Raw genomic sequence first — 19,761 nt, forward strand, 5'->3', positions numbered from 1 at the left:
CTTCTACCAATAGTAGTATTCAAAAGACTCCTTAGCAAATTCTGAATTAAATTCAAATTCTAACAAAAAATCCTGTGCTTCCCTAGTGGTGACATAAAGATATGAACATGCTGACAGGGTTGGGATAGCTACTGAAAAATTTGTAGTTAGCTACTTTGTAGCTACTTTCCCAAAATTTGTAGCTAGCTACAATTTAGCTACTTTTTTCAGAAAAGGTAGTGGCTACTTTTTAGCTACTATTTGAAAAGTAGTGCACTACTTTTTAGCTACTTTCAAAGTGCGATTGTAAGAATGTTTGTGAATCTCCACCTGACACACCAAACAAGCCCAGTGTGAAAAAGACACTGCATTTAATCATGTGCCAGAAGGAAACATACAATTGAAAAGCTGCGAATATACAAAAAGATCACCAAGTACGTTTAAGTGTAACCAACAATCAAACTTACACAACCAAAGGTGTGATATCCAACAAAAATTTCGACTAAAGGCAAAGTCAATCATTCCAGGTTTTTCCTACATCGATAATTTGGAGACGAATGGACTTATTTGCATTTATAAGCACTGAGCTGGTTTCCTGATACGTTTAATCTGCAACAACTCGCAAAGCTGAAGTTGCTTCTCATTCGAATTCTGCCGTTTCACCTTAAATGGCGCAGCTGTACCATCTGGCGTCGCACCATTTAAGGTGGAACAGGGCAATTTGAACGAGAATCTGGAGAGTAAGAAGCGACTTCAGCTTCGTAAAAAGTCGAACATTGAGAGACATTTTACAAGAAATTCGCGGAGAAACTTCCCAAGATGCGAGAAAAGTGGCTATAGCTGAGCTAAAGGTTAAAGCAGAGCAAAGTAAGTCTGCGTTTTTGGTTTATTTAATTTTTAGCCTGTATTAGCACATTAGCACATACTGAGACATACAGCCAAGATGGTAAAACAGACATATGTTGTGGCTCCCAAGGTGGTTTGATTTTTGTTGAAAGGACAAAATGGCTCTTCTTAACATTTCGGTTGCCGACCCCTGAGTGCGTGCCCGTTTGCTCGAACTGTCCGTGACTCGGTCAGGTTTGCACAGTCGCCACCAGCCCAGTGAACGGCCACGTTCTATGGTTCATATTTTGCGCTATAGCTACAGAAAAATTTGTAGGTGCTACAGCTGTTAGCTACATTTCATAAAACTGTAGCGGCTACAGCCATTAGCTACAAAATTTTGTAGCTAACTACAAAAAGTAGCGCGCTACTTAGCTACTCCCCCATCCCTGCATGTGGACAGGTTTAAACTGGAACATTCCATTCTATTTGTGACAACACTATCAATCTCATGATTCACAGCAATGGCACTGCCACGATAACACTCAAGTGGTATCTAAATCTGGAAGGCTAGGCTTTGATAAGAAGCCCATGATGCAGAGGCAAAGGCGAAAGAGGAACAGAACAACAGAACTGTGTCCAAGGCCAGAGAGGTTACCAGAACATTCTTTCATTTTGCTTCTCATAGTTTTGCATTTGTGTTGCAGAAATGTCCACCGCAGATGCTGAAGAGGTTGCCAAGACAGACAAGGGTGTCACCCATGAATCCAGCGTACTTGTGAAGGTGAGAGCCCCTTATCTTCCATTTGACTTTTCTAATGACCTTGAAACAACAACAAAAATATGCTAATAAGTGTTGTGAATATTACAATTTTCCATTGAACCTGAATAAATGAATAAAAATAAAGTTACTCTGTTGTTGTCGGCATAGGCAGTGACATGGTAGTGAAAAGCAAAAATGCATAGCATATAGTTCACTAGAAACACATTGCTTCCTACTATGTGATTAGCACAGTGTTCTGATACATCACACAGAAACACTCAGATGAAACAGTGGAAATTAATATACAGCAGGCAGTTTTTATATTTGCTGGTTGGTAAACTGTTATACAGACTAGAGCATACTTAGAATGTGTGATTTACACTAGTGTTTAACAACACTGTTAGTTAGTGAGTTAACTTTAAACTTAAAGATTTAACTCATGGTTCATACAGTCTCTAAAATCCTGGAAAAGTCATAGAATGAAAAGAAAAATAGAATACCACTGACAGTTGTATAAAGTTTTCCTTAACAGTAAATAATAATGTGATTCATGGGCAACCAATCATAATCTGTTTGCTATTTCAAATATTTATTTCCACTATCATTCAATATAAATATTTGTTCATGTTCTTGACCAAGGACAAAGAGGAAGGAAAAGAGCCAGTGCCAGACATTCTGAACTCCACTTTATTCCCTATTCTAACCAGTAGATGTCACTATTCTACACCCCTTTTTCTGTCAATTTTTTTTTGCTGTCAAACTTCAAGGAATAGCTCAGCAAAAATCAAATTTACAAGATTATCTGCTTACCTCAAATGCAGTTGATCAGTGAAGACATTTTTTGGTGTCCAGTTTTTTCTAAGACTTTCTTACTGTAAGAGAGTTAGAAGTTGCAAACACCAGTAGACCTATGAAAATTAGGTGTTGCGTTCCATTTTGCAAAAACAGAACAAAGACATCTGTGGCTAGTCTGGTATGTTACCACTGATTACCTACTAATGCAGACACATGCAAACTGTAACTTTTGACACCAAACCACAAACTAGCAAGAGAGATGTTCAGAAAGCTTACTGTGCAATATTTCTGTGTGTGGTGAGGTGTGGTGATATTCTAAAATCTACATCAGTACCTAGTACATTTTAGGGATGACACTGCAAAGAAGTGAATCTGAGGTAAGCGCTGTTTACTTACAACAGTGCTCATTGTTGGCTGAAGTTGGCCTCCTGTTCGGCAACAAGTTGAATTTTCTGTTACATCTGCAATGATGCAGCAGTTATATTCTGACATTTCAGGCACATTGTAACTGCTGCACCATTTAAGGTAAAACTGACATTTTTAATAAGAAGCTAACTTCATCTTTGTGTTAAAAGGTTGGTCTGGCGAGTCATTGGTTAGTCTGGCATCCAACTGATGCATTTCTTCATGTGTATATTCAGGTTCAAACATGCATTTGAGGCCCATTTGTGCAGAAAAATGTACTCAAATTCCTGACACTACATTGATTATCTGAGTACACTTGCTTAGCTTCTCTATCTGTGTACGCTACGATGTGTCTGTGTTCTCTGCTGAAAAAAAAATCATAGAAACCATCAGAAGTTTCTGCTGGTTCCTGGTGGTGTCCAGTAGTCACTAATATTATTGTGTGTTTTCCTGATGGCTTGATATCACAGTGTAAAGGACTCTAATGGTTTAACAAGTGTTCTAGGACTGATTCCAGATAAATTAGGTAGTTTCCTAATGGAATCTAAAAGTGTCTTATAGAAAACTAGTGGTCTCTAATGGTAACCATTAAGCAAATTCCCATTAGAAAGTGAAACCATGAGGATTTAATCCTAATGGTTCTAAGTTTCTTTTTCCAGTAGGGTTGTGAATTCCCTTAGCCTCGTCTTCGGTCGTCTTATGCGGAATGTCACCAAATTGTGCTCAGGAAAGAAGGCATGCAAGTTATCTTTTATGGCTTCTTATAACTACCCACCCTGCTGAAAAAGGACCATTAGGAAGGTTTAGAAGATTTTAATCCTAAGGGTTTGGTTGCCAATTGCTTAATGGTTTTCAACTGAGGCCCCTAGTTTCCTGCAGAACACCTTTAGATCCAAATAGGAAACCATTAAATGCATTTAGAATCAGCCATTGGTTACCTGTTAAACTATTAGGGTCCTTTACATTATAATATTAACCAATTAAAAGGCCAAAACACATTACAAAACAAAACAAAAAAAAACAGTCAATGGTTTCTTCAGCTGACGAAGTAACATAAGTGTCAGTATGGCAGACCGCATGCTCTTGCTTTGCTCTGAGTGCAGTATGCTTAGCTGTGTCTCTCTCTCTAAGTCACTAGTGACAGTAGCATTACTGTTTGTGAAAATGCAAATCAGTTTCTTGCTTGGAGAGAAGATTGTGCAGTCAGAGGTGTGCATCCACAAACTAGAAGTAAGTAGAGCTACTAAGCAGAGCTCACTGCAGTGTTGCCCCACTGAAAATCTTGGGGTGGTACACCAAAATCAAAAGCCATAACTTTATTTCAGAAATTCTGTTATGCTGTTGTAGTACATAGATTAGTTGAAATGTTAATATGAGAGTAAAGGAATTGCGTACTGAACTTTGGTTTCTTGCACAGGTTTAAACCATCAGTTTTGCTCATTATTCCCATGAGGACAAACCAATATTACAAGGGTGTTGCATCAGATTCAGTTTGGTTAGCACGCACTTGACTATGGCAGCAGAACCCTCGCTGTGGGGGCAAATGAGTGGCATCTCGGCAGCATAGTTGCAAAGCCAAAGATAACTCTAAGGCTTCCCCTGCAAGCACCACTTCTTTCGCATTCACATGTTGAACAGGTTTGCCCCACTCAGTGAGACATCCTTTGGGATGCCTAATGAAAGAGCTCTGGTTATAGGTTATTCTATTTTACAATACATGAAAATAGCTGGGAACCAGGATGCAGGCCATTGGAGGGAACCTAAAGCTTCTAGCTAACCATAGTTTTTCTAGGATTCACCAAGTTCACCAACCAAAAAATTTTAAATTTATGATGATGGTTAAAAAGATGTTGTTTCTGCTCTCAATGACTGCTCACTACTGTCCACAGCCAGATCAGGGTTGCCAGATGGGGAGGATCATCATTTTAATACAACTATGACATTTTTATAAAGAACAGGCATTTTTTCATTACCTTGTAGTTTTTTTTAGTCTTTTCTCAGTGTTATAGAATATTCAAATGTTCAAAATGTGCACTAGAATATTTGAAAATTAAAACCCTATTTCTGGAAACAAACATCTGGGCCATTTTATCACATTTTGTAAAATGTGGTACTTTTATTGCATTAAAACAAGAATCTACAATTTGTTAATTGTCTTGAACTTTGACAGAAGTACAATGAAAATGATTTTTAATATTTTGGCTGACCAACTTGATTTGTAAATGAAAACAAGTTCTGAATGCCTCCAACAATCTCATAAAAAGTTGGGACAGGGGCAAAATAAAAGTGAAAAATTTTATAGAATATTCAAGTTTTTTTGAAAGATTCCACAACAAGCAGGTGAATTGGTAATAGGCAAGGGTCTCATGATTGGCTGTATTTAGTATGTTTCAGAAAACCATTGTCACTTAACACAGTTTGCTGCTGCATCCAGAAATTTAGCTTGAAATTCTGTTACACAAAGAAAGACATACAACAATTCTATGCAGAAATGCTGTTGAATTCTCTGGGTCTCAAGTCATCTCAGACGATCGGAAAGACAGTGAAAATGTGTGCTGTGGTCAGATAAGTCCATGTATCAACTTGTTTTTGGGGAAATGTGCATCAAGTTCTCCATGCCAAAGATGAAGGAGACCATCCAGACTTTTATCAGCTAAAGGTGCAAGCATCTGTCATGGTATGGGAGTGAATCAGTGTCCACGGCATGGGTGACTTGCATTTGTGTGAACGTACCATTGAAGGCATATATTGGGATTGTAGGGAGACATCAGGATGTCATTTTTTCCGGGGAAGTCCATGGTTATTTCAGCAAGACAATGCCAGGCCTCATTCTGTATGTACTACAATGGCAGGGTTTTATAGACACAGAGGGTGTGTGCTTGACTGGCCTGCCTGCAGTAGAGATCTGTCTCCTTTTGAAAATGTAGAGTGCATCATGAAGAGGAGAATCAGAAAATGATGACCGCGGACCGTCGAGTCTTGTATCAAGAAAGAATGAGCAAAAATGATACTTGCAAAACTGTAACAAATAGTATCATACCCTGCCCAAATGATTAAAAAAGTGTAATTAAGAAAAAAGGTGATCTAACTCAGTGGTAAACATGCTTCTGTCCTAACTCTTTTTGAATGTGCTGTAAGCTTCAAATTCTAAATTTTTTGGTCAGTGGAAACAATGAAAATATCTTCTTTGTACTTTTGTTAGTTTAAATAAAGGTTCAAGAGAATTAACAAATCACAGATTTGTGTTTTTAGTGCATTTTACAAAATGTATCAACTTTTCTAGAAATGGATATATGCTGTTGAGACAAATATTATGATTCCTCACTGATGAAGCTAATAATATTGATTATGTCATAACAGCAATTGTCAAGATCTGGCAATATATTAGTAAGTTAACAGGTTCCCATAGTCAACATGTTGGATGCAGGGAAATGGGCAGGTGTAAAGACCTGAATGATTTTAAGAAAGACTAAATCATTATGGCTAGACAACTGGGTTGGAGTATCTCTGAAACGGCAAGGCTTTTGGTGTACTCTCAGTGGTGAGTACTTGACAACAGCAGTCCAAGAAGGACCAAACCGGTGACAAGGTGTTGGGCACCCAAGGCTTATTGATGTGTGAGAGCAATGAAGTACCTATAGTGGGGAAGCTAGCATTGAATCTGGACCATGGAGAAGCTTGTGTGGTCTGATGAGACCCGTTTTCTTTTACATCACGTGGACGACCAGGTACATGTGCAGCATTTACTTGTGGAAGTGAGGGCATCAAGATGCACTAAAGGAAAAAGACAAGCACTCCAGGCACTCATGTTGACGTCAGTTTGACAGTGTCATTAACTTAAACATTGTTGCGGACCACCATTTCATGGCAGGCGTATTCCCCTACAGCAGGATAATGCTTCCTGCCACACTATACACATTGTTCAGGAATGGTTTGAGAAACAGAGTTCAAGGTGTTGCCCTGGCCTCCAAATTCCACAAATCTCAATCCAATCAAGCATGATCTGTGGAATCGGTGGAATGTGCTTGAACAAGTGCAAACTGCAGCTGCTCCACCTCAATATTTACAGGAATGAAAGGATCTGCTGCTAATGTCTTGGTGCTAGATACCACAGGGCACCTTCAGAGGCCTTGTAGAGTCCATGCCACGGGTGGTCTGAGCTGTTTTGGCAGCATACAGATGATCTGTTAAGCATGTGGTTATGTTTTGGCTCATGATATATGTATATTTGTTTGTATGTATGTGGGCCATTCTTCATTTGGAGTTGGAATTCAGGTGGATACATTTTTTAAAAATCTATTTCTTTCATCCCAAAACTAAACAATCTTATAACACCAGCAAAAGTGGTGGGGCAAAGCAGTGTTTCCCAAGCTGACTAAAATTGTCTGTCTTTATAAACCTATTCAGAGGTTATTAGTAACTACTTACATTTACTCAAGTACATGTACTTAACTAAAATGTTTTTTACTCTCCTGAGTATTTTTCAAATACTCTTACTTCTGCTAAAGTGAGTAAAGGAATCTTTTTACTTAGTTACATTTTAGCCATTCGTATTTAGTTAGTAATTCCATTTTTTGTGTTTAATTTCAATGTTTTGACTATGTCAATTTTTGTGCTGCTTTGTGATTGGTTACATCTCTGGCTTTTGAGCTTTATAAAAATCCCAAAAAGAGAAGAACAGAGCTGCACAATCTTCAGTTCCTATACTGATAAATGCTGGATGTATGAAGAAGTTCTATTGCAGTACTCAGTACTTAAGTAGATTTTTCAACCTGCTTCTTTTGTATTTCCGCTCAGTTTGGGGAAGGTACCTTTACTTTTACTTAAATATTTTATATGTGTACCAATACTTTTACTTGAGTATTGATATAGACTACTCTACCCACCTCTGAACCTGATCATGAACAGTGTGTGTTTGTTTTGATGCTGCTTCAGTAGGTGTAGCCTCAGATAGCAATATTTGTTAGCTAACATCTCCGAAGAACATCAGGCTGTTTTCATACCCAATTAATTTTCTAAAGACAGCAGCATAATTTGTTTTTGTATGATATTGTATCTCTTTCCTTTGGTTCAGATGGTGGACTGCACAAGCTAAAGTGGACTAAATTGCACGTGTTTTTGTTTATTGATTGGACGTTTTGCGGGGATGCAATCGCTCTGTTACTCTCATATTCACCACTATGAAGACGCTTATAGTCTGTGTGAATACCAATTTAAATTTAACCGATCAGGTCACTGATGCTTGGCCAAAAATATGTTCCACAATTCATAATGAAAAGCATATCACTATTTTATTGCTTGTCTTTTGTTATTTACAGCAGCTTACAGTGCAGGAACGATATGAGCATTTGTAAAGAGTAAAATGTTAAAGCAGCAGATTGTGCAGACAGAACAGCGAAAATGTGCTCATGTTGAATTCCCTTGTGAATCAGTGTGGTTCAGTTGTTTGGTGCTGCCTGAATATGGGTGGAGTTGCATGTCAAAATCAAACTAAAGGAAAAGATTGACATGTCTGCACCATTCAAGGCAGGTCTGAAAGCTCCTCCCAGCTGAAATGGACATTCTGATTGGCTCTGTCGCTAAGGTTTACTCTGTCTGTTCGTGCTGGTCAACGCTTCATGCAGTTTAGGGAAAGGGGAGGTTTTTATGTGTGCGTCCTAAACGCAAAAGGTACCAGTACTTTAAAGAGTGGTGGGTCAAATGCCCGCTCACCACTGAGGTTCCGGCAGCCATTAACATCTCCTATTATCATATATCCAAAAAGGAGAGCTTAATTCCAACATATTTTAATTTATTTTATTGTAAAGTGCAAAGTTTTGGTTAATTTGTCACTCTGGTTACCCCTTATGAGGCAATAAATTAATATTTTTTTTACATTTAATGTGACTGTATTTATTGAAAAAATTCAATTTGAATAATCATATTACCAAAGCTCTTTTATACACATGCACAAAAAAATTCAGAAATACAGATGTTTTTATATATTTAACATACCTTCATGTTATTTTGTTAAAAAAGTAAGTTGTTGAACAGTAAACATTGAAATAGAACTACTGAGATAAAGTCAGTGCAGAAATTTCAAAACTTCACATACATGTATGAGGTGAAGTGTGTCTAGGCTAGTAAAGTAAGGTCAAAATCTGCACTTTATATCAGCGCTTAAAATTGCCTTCTTGGTGGTAATTTCAAACTTTGACCAACTATTTCTTTGGCTGGCTTTGGGTTCATATTAATCCAGTAATAGTGGTATGATGAATGGCAGTGCTGGAACCTGCTGACTGGTAGCAGCAGTTTGTACACCTTCAGAAAAAACAAAAGTGAGGTTTGAGTTATGATCATGTTAGGCATTAGTTCTGCTGATTATTAGATTATTATTAGCCATGTGATTACCTCTTCCTGTCAGCGTTCGTACAGGTGCTTGAATCCTTGAAAATACTTAAATTTTAATGTTAATATTTTACAAGTTTGAAAAGTACCTGTACAAGCTTGAAATTGTACCTGTACTTCTTTCACGACAAATAGCTATCTGACTGAATAGTTCAGTTATTAGATGGAGAAATAATTCAAGCCTAAAATAAAAACTGCTCTGCCTGGGCTCGCTTGCGCGTCTGCGTGTCTGATAGTGATAGGAATTTTATCTTTTTTCTCATTATAACACCGTGGAGAGGATCAACCTAACATTGTGCCTTGTATTAAGTTTCAAAAAAGAAAGAAAGAAAAATGGCCTATTGACGGGAGCCGGCTCCCATCGTTCACTTAAAACGGGTCAGCAACATGCGACTCTTTTACTGCTCTGTTTTGGCTCCACAGCAGAGTTAGATTTTTAGGTAAAAATAAAATAATTCTCCTTGGCAGTAAAATAAAGCTCTGCTGATCGTTCTAACACAGTTTTAACAATTAGTGGTCTTAAACACTGGAGTTAATGTAAAACTGCTAATTCACAAACCTTAGATAGCAAGGAAAGTCTATTTACAAACAGGTGACACATTTTGAAACATAAAGCATATGTGTTTTCTTTAATTTCTTATCCTTCTGCTATTACCAAACACAGTTCTGGTTGTTTATAGCATAATACCATCTCTTTTAATGTGATTGATTATTTTCAGTATGTGTTTGTATAAATATGTAATTTACTACAGCTGTAAGGTGCTGGAAAAGCTTGAAAATGGACCTTGAAAGTGCTTATAAAAGGGCTTGAATTTGACCTTGGAAAAAGTGTATGAACCCTGTAATTACCAAAAGCTTGACTAAACAAGTAGTTTTTAGCCTATTATTATTATTAGCAACAAATATATTGTACAAGAGACAGACAAGTACGTTAAGACAAGACTCAAAAGCAGAGAAAAAAAGAAATTATTCCCATACCAGACAGACAGTACATAAGGCAAACTAACAAAGTGAGATGAGACAAACCAAACAAACAAAAAAAAAGGAGCTGTAGTAATAATAGTAATAATAATAATAATAATAATAATAATGACAGACAGGCAGTATACGAAGTAAATAAAGTAGTAAGATATATGTATATACATATACACACACACCCATTCAACATCTTTGTACATAATATACAATAGTCTATTACATCAATAATAAGTAGGCAATATTGCTTTGCTGTGCAGAAGAAAGGGAGAGCCAGGGCGCCCCTGAGGACCCCCCACCAACTGTTTTCTGTCCCCTCCGTACTCTTCGTCTCTCTCTCCCCCACCCCTCCAGCCCCAACCTGCTTCCCAGTGCAGGCTGAACATCGCATCAGAGCCACTTTCTGGGTCTTATTTAAAAGCCCACTTTGCACAGGATTCCTTTGAAGTGCCCATGTGGCCTTACTGAGATGGCCACTGCGCACAGGATTCCTTTGTTCTGTGTTCGTCTGTGAAAGCTGCTGATTTTGCTCTCTCTGAAGAGGCACCAGAGCTCTGCCATAATGGGAGGGGGGCGGATGGTGGTAATGGTGATCCAGGAAGGCGGTAGGGCAGACCAGACAAACAGGTCTGGAGGGGAAGCCCCCTAAGGACCCCGCAGCATCCCATGCCCCTGCACAGCACCACACACTGATGGTGTGTTGCATTATACAAGATGTGCTCATAAAATGTGTATATATGTATGTACATACATATACATATATGCATACATTCACACACTCTCAAATATGTAAAGGGGAAAAAAAATCTTTCAATATACTACTACTACTACTACTCATGTCATGTTACATAGTTTTAGTAAGTTTGAAAAGTTTAGATTAAATGCATCTATTTTGTTGTGGCTTACAGCTGATGCTTGTTCACAAGATAGGTGTTTTGTTAATAGATTAGTCCACTGTGTTACAGATATATTTTTTTAGCTTTCCAATTTAGCAGTATTGTTTTTTTTTGCTATAGTTAATGCTATAAGTAATGGGACTGTATCTTTGACTAATGATTCTAGTTCTGAGAGGTCTCCTAGGAGGCATAGGGAGGGTGACATTGGAATGCTGCTCCTCAAATATGAAGATAATTTTGAGGTTATATTTTCCCAAAAACGGTGAACTGGTGTGCAAATCCAGAATGCATGAAAATAGTCATCTGTTTTGTTAGTTATACACTGTGTACATATGCTTGAATTGGTGAATCCCATTTTAAACAATTTGTATTGCGTAATGTGTGTCCTATGAATAGTTTATATTGAATTAATTGTATGTTTGTGTTTTTACTCATAATGAAGATATTTTTACAGATTTGTGTCCAGAATTGTGTATCAGTGCTAATATCTAAATCCTTTTCCCATTTATTAGTTGGTATTGATATAGTTGAATTTAAAGTACCTATGAGAGCATGTAACTTTGCTAAAACTTTCTTCGGGCTGATGATTTGGTTTAAATTTTCAGTAATGGGTGGTGGACTGAGACTGTTGTGAAAAATATTAATTTTGGTTTTTAGTATACTTTTTAACTGATAATATTTTAAATATTGATTTTCCTCTAAGTCAAATGTTTCAGTTAGTTCTTGAAAGCTTTTAAATATGTTATTCGTAAAGAGGTGTTTTAAATGTGTTATGCCTTTGTCTTTCCACTTCTTGTATATAAGGGGTTGTCTATTAATGGTATATATGGTAGGTGTCATTTCAAAATTTGGTAGTTTATTAATTTTCCACCACACTTTTAATGTTGTTGATATTGTCATGCTTTTAAAACATTCCTGATATTTTATGGATTTGCTAAGAAAAGGTAACTCTGCAATGGATATTTCGTTGCAGTATGACCGTTCAACATCAAGCCAGTGGTTACAGTAATCATCTGTATGTCTCCATTTTACTAAATAGTGAAACTGATTTGCTAAGTAACAAAACTGAAAATTCGGTGCACCTAGTCCCCCCTTATTTATTTATTTTTTTTTGTAAAATTGTGAGTTTTATCGTAGGTTTCTTATTTCTCCAGTAGAATTTTGATGTTAACATGTCTAAATTGTGGAACCATTTTTTAGTTGGTTCAGTTGGCAACATTGCAAATAGATGATTGACTTTTGGTAAAACTGTCATTTTGATTGTTGCAATACGGCCTATAAGAGAAATTGGTTAAATTCATCCAGCGATTTAGATCATCTTCTATTGTTTTTAATAGTGGTGTAAAATTAAGGTTGAATAACTCTGAAAGCTTGGTGGTTACTTTTATACCTAGATATGTAATACTTCCTGTGGTAATTTGTAAAGGGTAATTTTGGAGTGCAGCATTCCAGTTCCAGTCACCTATTGATAGCGCTGTTGATTTGTTCCAGTTAACAGAGTAATCTGATATATGTGAGAAACTATTAATCAGTTTAATGGTTTCCTTTATTGATGAAGTGGGATCTTGGAGAAATAGTAGCACATCATCTGCATAGAGCCTTATTTTATGAGCAATACTATGAGTTGAAATGCCTGTGATTTTATCATTCTGACGTATTGCTGTGGCTAGTGGTTCTATGAATATTGTGAATAACAGTGGTGAGAGTGGACATCCTTGTCGAGTACCACGAGAAAGTGTAAAGCTTGATGAGGTGATGTCATTAGTTATAACGGAGGCCATGGGTGATGAATATAGTATTTGGATCCAATGTATAAATGATGTACCAAAGCCAAATTTATGTAATGTACTAAAAAGAAAATCCCAGTTTACTTTATCAAAAGCTTTTTCCGCATCTAAAGATAAGATAATTGTTTTCCTATTACTTTTCTTTGTAAAGTTAATAAGGTTGATAAGACGACTTGTGTTTTTCTGATGATTGTCTCCCTTTTATAAAGCCTGTTTGATCTGGATGGATGAGATTGGATATAACTTTTTCCAGTCTTGTTGAAAGTGCCTTACTTATAATTTTTAAGTCTGTGTTAATTAGTGATATTGGACGGTAGCTTGAGCATAATGTTGAATCTTTATTTGGTTTGAGTAATACTGAAATTAGTGCCGTATTCATTTGGGATGGAATTGACGAAGTTCTTTTTATTTCATTGACCATCTTTACAAACAGGGGGGAGATAGTTGGCCAGAAATGTTTATAGAATTCAGCAGGGAATCCATCCATACCTGGTGATTTATTGTTCGGCATTGATTGAACTGCTTTCCTAAATTCTTCTTTGGTTAATGGTGCTTCTAAGGAGTGTCTTTGGTCATTATTCAACCTAGGAAGGGTGATATCATCAAGAATGGCATCAATATCAGATTCTTTTGTAACTGTATTTTTTTGAGTATAAGGTTTTGTAGTAATTTTTCTGTAGTAATGTAGTAAAGTTTCATTTATTACTTTCGGGTTTTGAGTATTGTTCCCTGATGAGTCTTGTATAGTGGTTATTGTGTGTTTTTCTTTGTTTTGTGTTATTTGGTTTGCTAAGAATTTTCCTGATTTGTCATTGTGCTCAAAGTGATTTTGTCTAAGTCGTGAGAGTAAAAATTGTGTTTTTTGATCTATAAGAGTATCTAGCTGGGCTTTAATTTTGTTAATGTTTTTAAGAATTTTTTCTGTGGGATTTTCTGCATATGAGCTCTGGAGTTGCTTTAAATGTTGTTCTAGCTGCTTTGCTTTTCCTGATCCTTCTTTTTCTTATGCACTGAATATGATATGATTTTCGCTCTCATCACTGCTTTGGATGTTTCCCATAATAGTATGGGAGAAGTTTCCTGTAGACCATTGGCTTCCATAAAAGATGTCCACTCTCTTTTAAAGTAGGTATCAAATTCTTTGTCTGTGATGAACGATGTATTAAATCGCCATCTTGGCCTTGTTGGAGTTTTTTTCTATGTCCTTAAAACTAAAAGTAGGGGCATGATCAGAGATTACTATTGGATGGATTGTTGATTGTGATATATGTGGTATGATAGAGTTACTGGCAAGAAATAAATCAATGCGAGAGAATGAATGATGAACCTGGGAAAAATAAGTATATTCTTGATATTCTGATGGGTGTTGCAGTCTCCAAATGTCTCCTAGTGCTCCATGTATTGTTGTATTTTAGTAGTGTGCCAAATCTTTGCATTGGAGTTTGATCTGTCCTGCTCTAAATTTAATACTGTGTTAAAGTCTCCTCCTATTACCAAAGATGAATTTGAAAAATCTGATAATACTGTAAATATGTCATGATAAAATGCTGGATCATCTGTGTTTGGTCCATATATATTTGCAATAGTGATATCCTTGTTATTGATTTTGATTTGTATTATGATATAGCGTCCTTGTGTGTCAGATATTGTTTTTTTTGTGGATCAACTGAAAATTTTTGTGTACCAAGATAGCAACTCCTCTTTTTTTAGAATTGAATGAGGATGAATATATACGGTTAAAATATTTCCCTAATAGTTTCTTATGTTCAGTTTCTAAAAGATGAGTTTCTTGTAGGAGACAAATGTCTGCTTGTAACTTGTGAAGGTGGTTGATGATTTTAGTTCTTTTTATTGGTGCATGAATGCCTCGTACGTTCCAGCTCAGAAACTTAATGTTTGGGGTAGACATTGTAATGAGAGATGCACAATGTAATCTTTATAAGCAATGAACATTACCAAATATCTTTTTTGTATATATGATTATTAATGTGCTGATGAAAAGGGTGATCCTGATAACCAGTTCTAATATGTACATGTAAAGTGAATAATGGTTGACTGGACATTAATGTATTATATTGACTTAAAATAAAGCACCAGCAGATCCCAAATAGCATTATATTAGGCCATAGACATAATTCTAAGAGGCCCTCATATTTATACAAATTGCCGGATGAGTAGTATGTTAATTTCAAATATAGCAACTTTGTAAAGGTGAGATAACAAATAATTACAGGTAGAACAGTTATAAAGACAAACACATAAACACAAGCACACAGAAACAAACAGAAAAGCATCAGTGATATGTATACTGTAGGAAAGAGAAGAAAGGATTGACTACTGGGTGATTAGTGATTCAGTTCGTGGTTTCTGAGCACCATTTTTTTTTCTTTTAGAACAGCCATGGTGTAACTTCTGAGTCTCTATATAGTTTCCCATCGAGATATAGTCTGTCTACTGAGACTATCGCACATATTCCTTTTTTTCTGTATTCTTTCTTGAATCTCCTTTGGAAATTGGTCACTAAGGACAAATTTAGTGTCTTTAAGCTCTCTTCCTCTGCTTCGAACAAGCTCTTTTTGTTTATATCATTCGAATTTGGCGACGATGGGTCGTGGATATGCGTTAAGTTTACGACCAATGCGGTGAAAGGAGATCTTGTTGACTGTATTCTCCGGTATCTTTAAGTGCTCACACATGAAGTTTTTAACAGTTTTTTCTGGATCTTCTTCTGTTTTTTCGGGTATTCCTGTGAATATTAAGTTATCGCACGTACTACGGCACTGAACGTCGAGTAGTGTTTCTCTCAGTGTTTCGTTTTCTTTATTTATTTTGTCCAGCTCCGTCGTTAATGAGTTATCAGTAAACTTCATATTGTTTATGTCATGTTGAAGGTCCTTAATCTGTTCAAAGCTGAATTCTAAACTTGTTTTTAAGTCTTGTATGTCTTTATGAAGGACGTCAATCACAGACAGTTGGGTTTCCAGATGCAGTAGTTTTTAGCCTAGACTTAAAGACTGAGGCTGTGTTTGAGTACCAAACACTGACTGGAAGATTATTCCAAAGCTGGGGGGCTTTGTATGAGAAGGCTTTACCCCCTGATGTAACTTTATTAATTCTAGGTACTAAGAGTAAGCCAGCACCTTATGATCTAAATAGGCGTGATGGTTCATAATAATGTATAATAATAATAGTTCACTCAAGTACTGAGGGGCGAGGCCATTTAGAGCTTTTTTTTCAGTAAAAGAATTTTGTAATCAATGCAAAATTTAACTGGCAACCAGTGTAGGTTTGATAAACCTGGGCTGATATGGTCAAAGTTTCTGGTATTTGTGAAAATTGTGAATTTTCTTTAAACGAGTATTATGTTGGGGATCAATTGTATTATAAATTCTTGAAATTGAACATTTATTTATCATGGGTAATTCAAGAATATATTCCAGGGGAGTTTCTGGTGGCAGGGAAGGAAAAAAGAGCACTGATTATGCATAAAATTCAGAATTTGAAGATATCTGTAAAACAAAGAAGGTGATAATTGAAACTTGACGGAAAGATCAGAAAAAGAAGCAGACTCCATTAATGTATAGATCTGTAAATCTACTGATGCCCTTTTTATGCCAATCATTAAAGACCCGATCCATAGTAGCACGAATAAACAAATGATTTTTACAAATAGGACCAAGATTAGAAAATTCAGTGAGGCCAAAATGCCACCGAAATTGGGACCATATCTTTAAAGTGGATCTAACAACAGGGCAAGTTGCACAAGTCAAAGCGGGTAGAGGTAAATTAGCTGTTATTAGGGCTGAAAGTGAGGATGAAGTACAAGCATCGGCTTCCCAACTACACCAATTTAACTGTGGGGATTGATATTAAAGTACTACCTTCTGCACATTAGCTGTCCAATAGTATTGCATAAAGTTAGGAAGAGCCAAACCACCTTCTTTCCTTTGTCATTGTAATCTTGCCACACAAATGACAGTATAACACTATCCATTGTGCGGAAAAAAGCCTTATTCAGGAATACTGGAAGACACTGAAATAAAAACACAGTGAATACAGAGACTTTAGGAGGTGTATAACAAACAAATCCAAGATATAAATTTAGGGCCCAAACCAAACCATTTCAGTACTGCAAACATATATTCCCATTCCACACTATCAAATGCTTTTTCTGCGTCAAGCGATATAACAACCTCTGGCGATTCTGACGGAGAAGGCGAATGTATGATGCTAAGGAGCCTACGAATATTCGAAAACAAATAACGACCATGCATAAATCCTGTCTGATCTGCTGAGATTAATTTGAGAATTACCTTTTGTAACCTGGCAGCAAGTAGCTTTGCAAGAATCTTCAAATCTACATTCAATAAAGAAATGGGTCTGTGAGAACTACACTCATTTGGATCCTTTCCAGGCTTTAAAAGGAGTGTTATAGTGGCTTCTGTCAAAGTTTGTGGTAAGCAACCTGATTCCAAGGCGTGGTTATACAACTGTAAGAGAAGAGGTGCTAACTGATTGGAGAATGTTTTGTAAAACTCTATGGGATAACCATCCAGACCTGGGGCCTTACTACTTTGCATTTTAGAAATTGAATCTAGTATTTCCTCAATTTGTATTGATTCATCTAACTGTGTTTGAAGTGCAAAATCGAGCTTAGGAACATCCAGTCCTTCCAAGAATTTAGTCATTTCTGAATAATCATTTGAAGCTTCTGAGGAGTAAAGTTCTTATAATATTCTTTGAAGGCACTATTTATCTGTATAGGGTCATTTGTGAGGTTACCATTCGTAGTGCGAATCTGTGGTATAAGCTGAGCAGCTGCTCTATTTTTAATTTGTCATGCTAAAAGTTGGCTTGCTTTCTTTCCATTTTCATATATACATATCTACACAATTTAAGAAGGGCTTGTTTTGCTTTATCAGTAGACAGCAGATTATACTGTGATTGATGTTTTATCTTTTCTTTGTATAAATGTGGGGAAGAACGTTGAATATTGCTGATCTACCTTAGATATATCATTAATTGTTGTTGTAATATTTTGGTTTTTTTTTAAGCAGTGCAGAATAGGCAATAATTTCTCCTCTAATCACTACTTTCAAAGTCTCCTATAAAACTGAAGGAGAGATTGATTCAGTTTTATTTTCTAGGATAAAATGTATAAATTTTAAAATAGCAGTTGACACTGATGAGCAGAAGTTTTGGTCTGATAGTAACATGGTATTCAGTCTCCATGGAGGTTGTGTCTTATGATGTGAGGGGAACATTAAATCAAAGGAAACAGGAGCGTGATCGGATTCTACTATGGCTTGATATTCTATGCTATTAATAAAGGAAATAAGAGTTTTGTCAACAAAAAAGTAATCTGTTCTGGAGTAAGCATGGTGGACATGTGGGGAAAAAAAAGAAAAAGCCCTTTTATCTGGATAAAAGAAACGCCAAAGGTCAGTGCAGCCAATTTGAGACAAAAACGATGAGAAAGTTTATGCAAATTTTGAGATGTTAAATGTTTTAGAATTACAGCGGTCCAACACAGGGTTCAACACAGTTTGGGTCACCTCCTTTATAGGAGTACTGGAGTATGGAAAAGCAAACCAGCCACTATAATAAATCTCCCCTGAGGATCAGAGACAGTGTTTTGGGCAGAAAAAAAAGTACCTTTTTGTGAAACAGAATAGCAGTACCTCAGTTTCTTGCATTGAAATTGGAATGAAAAATTTGGCCAATTGATATCCTGGCTCTTTCAAGAGGTCAATTTAAGCTCTTAACATTCCAGCTAACTAAGCGAATAGCGCCCCCTTCTGACTTTGTCTCAGTATTTACTCTGCCATATGTACTTACTAACATATAAACAAAAATGATTCATCGACCCTAAGAACATGTAAGGCTGCAAAGAAGAGTTCACATAATTAGCATTGTCCTGACCATGAAGTAACATATAAGACCTAACTCCAAACCAAATGAAAAAATAATTAGAAGAGAACAATTTAACAAAATTAACCATTGCCTGTGCTAACCTCCTACTGTTTGGTCAACTGCAGGCTATGTGTCACCTAACTATACTCCAAGACTTCCAATATTTTTTTACACACCAAACAATTCACAGCGGAGGAGGCCATTGAAAAGATAACAAATCTTGACGTCTATAACACCCAACTTATTTACAAACTTTGCAAAATTTGCATCAACAAGAAAACTGTCCAACTCAAATAGCACGGCTACAAGGCGAACCAGGTGCCTTCCGTGTCACTCTAAACAACTCCAAACATGTACTCATATTACACGTTGCAAAGTTAAGTCAATGTTCCAGTGGACTCAGATTATACCTGTGTGAATCAGCAATCTCTCTGATTAAACGATAAAATGTTCTTACTGTCCTGGAGAGATCCGCTTATGATAGAATTTCAAAGTTTCCTCTGGGCTGCCAAAGGTGAGAGTCTCGTTGTTGTAGTTTATTCGCTGTCGAACTGGGTACAGAAGCTGAAAACGAACGCCTTTCTTGAATAGCATGCGTTTTATGTCTTTGTAGGCTGCTCATTTTCTCGATAAAACAACACTCAGGTCAGGGTAGACTCTCAGCTTGTTTCCTGTATAGGTTAGACTGTGTTCTCTCGCCCATCTAAGCACCTTCTCTTTCTCCCTGTATCTGTGAAAGCACACCACCAAAGGTCTGGGCGGTCGGTCTGCTTTCGGTTTTATATATATGTGTATACATACATACATGTTTGTCATATTTAATGTTATTTGTCTGTTAAAATGTGTTTCAGGGCCTGATTTTGAGGGAAAGCGGGAAAGTGCACTTTGGGACACTGCAGTTTTGTCGCCTTTTTCATTTTGTTCCACCCCTCCCCCACTCCCTCAGCTCAGACATAGGCGTCGACCGCATGGCTAGCGTTTCATGTGACTGCATTTGAGTCGTTTCTTACACGTATTTAGCAGTACATTTCTTATT

General features: G+C 36.7%; 1 protein-coding gene across 1 annotated transcript in view; it reads left to right on the forward strand.

The window, feature by feature from the left end:
• Nucleotides 1-1,436: 1,436 nt before the first annotated feature.
• Nucleotides 1,437-19,761, forward strand: part of LOC118798890 (nebulette-like) — a 203,600-nt gene continuing 185,275 nt past the window's right edge. The window contains exon 1 of the mRNA XM_036558502.1: nucleotides 1,437-1,588. Coding sequence (XP_036414395.1) covers nucleotides 1,514-1,588 — 75 coding nt within the window. The 5' untranslated portion in view covers nucleotides 1,437-1,513. The remainder of the gene's footprint in view (nucleotides 1,589-19,761) is intronic.

Source organism: Colossoma macropomum, unplaced genomic scaffold (assembly GCF_904425465.1).
Source record: "Colossoma macropomum unplaced genomic scaffold, Colossoma_macropomum, whole genome shotgun sequence".
NCBI classification, from domain to species: Eukaryota; Metazoa; Chordata; class Actinopteri; order Characiformes; family Serrasalmidae; genus Colossoma; species Colossoma macropomum.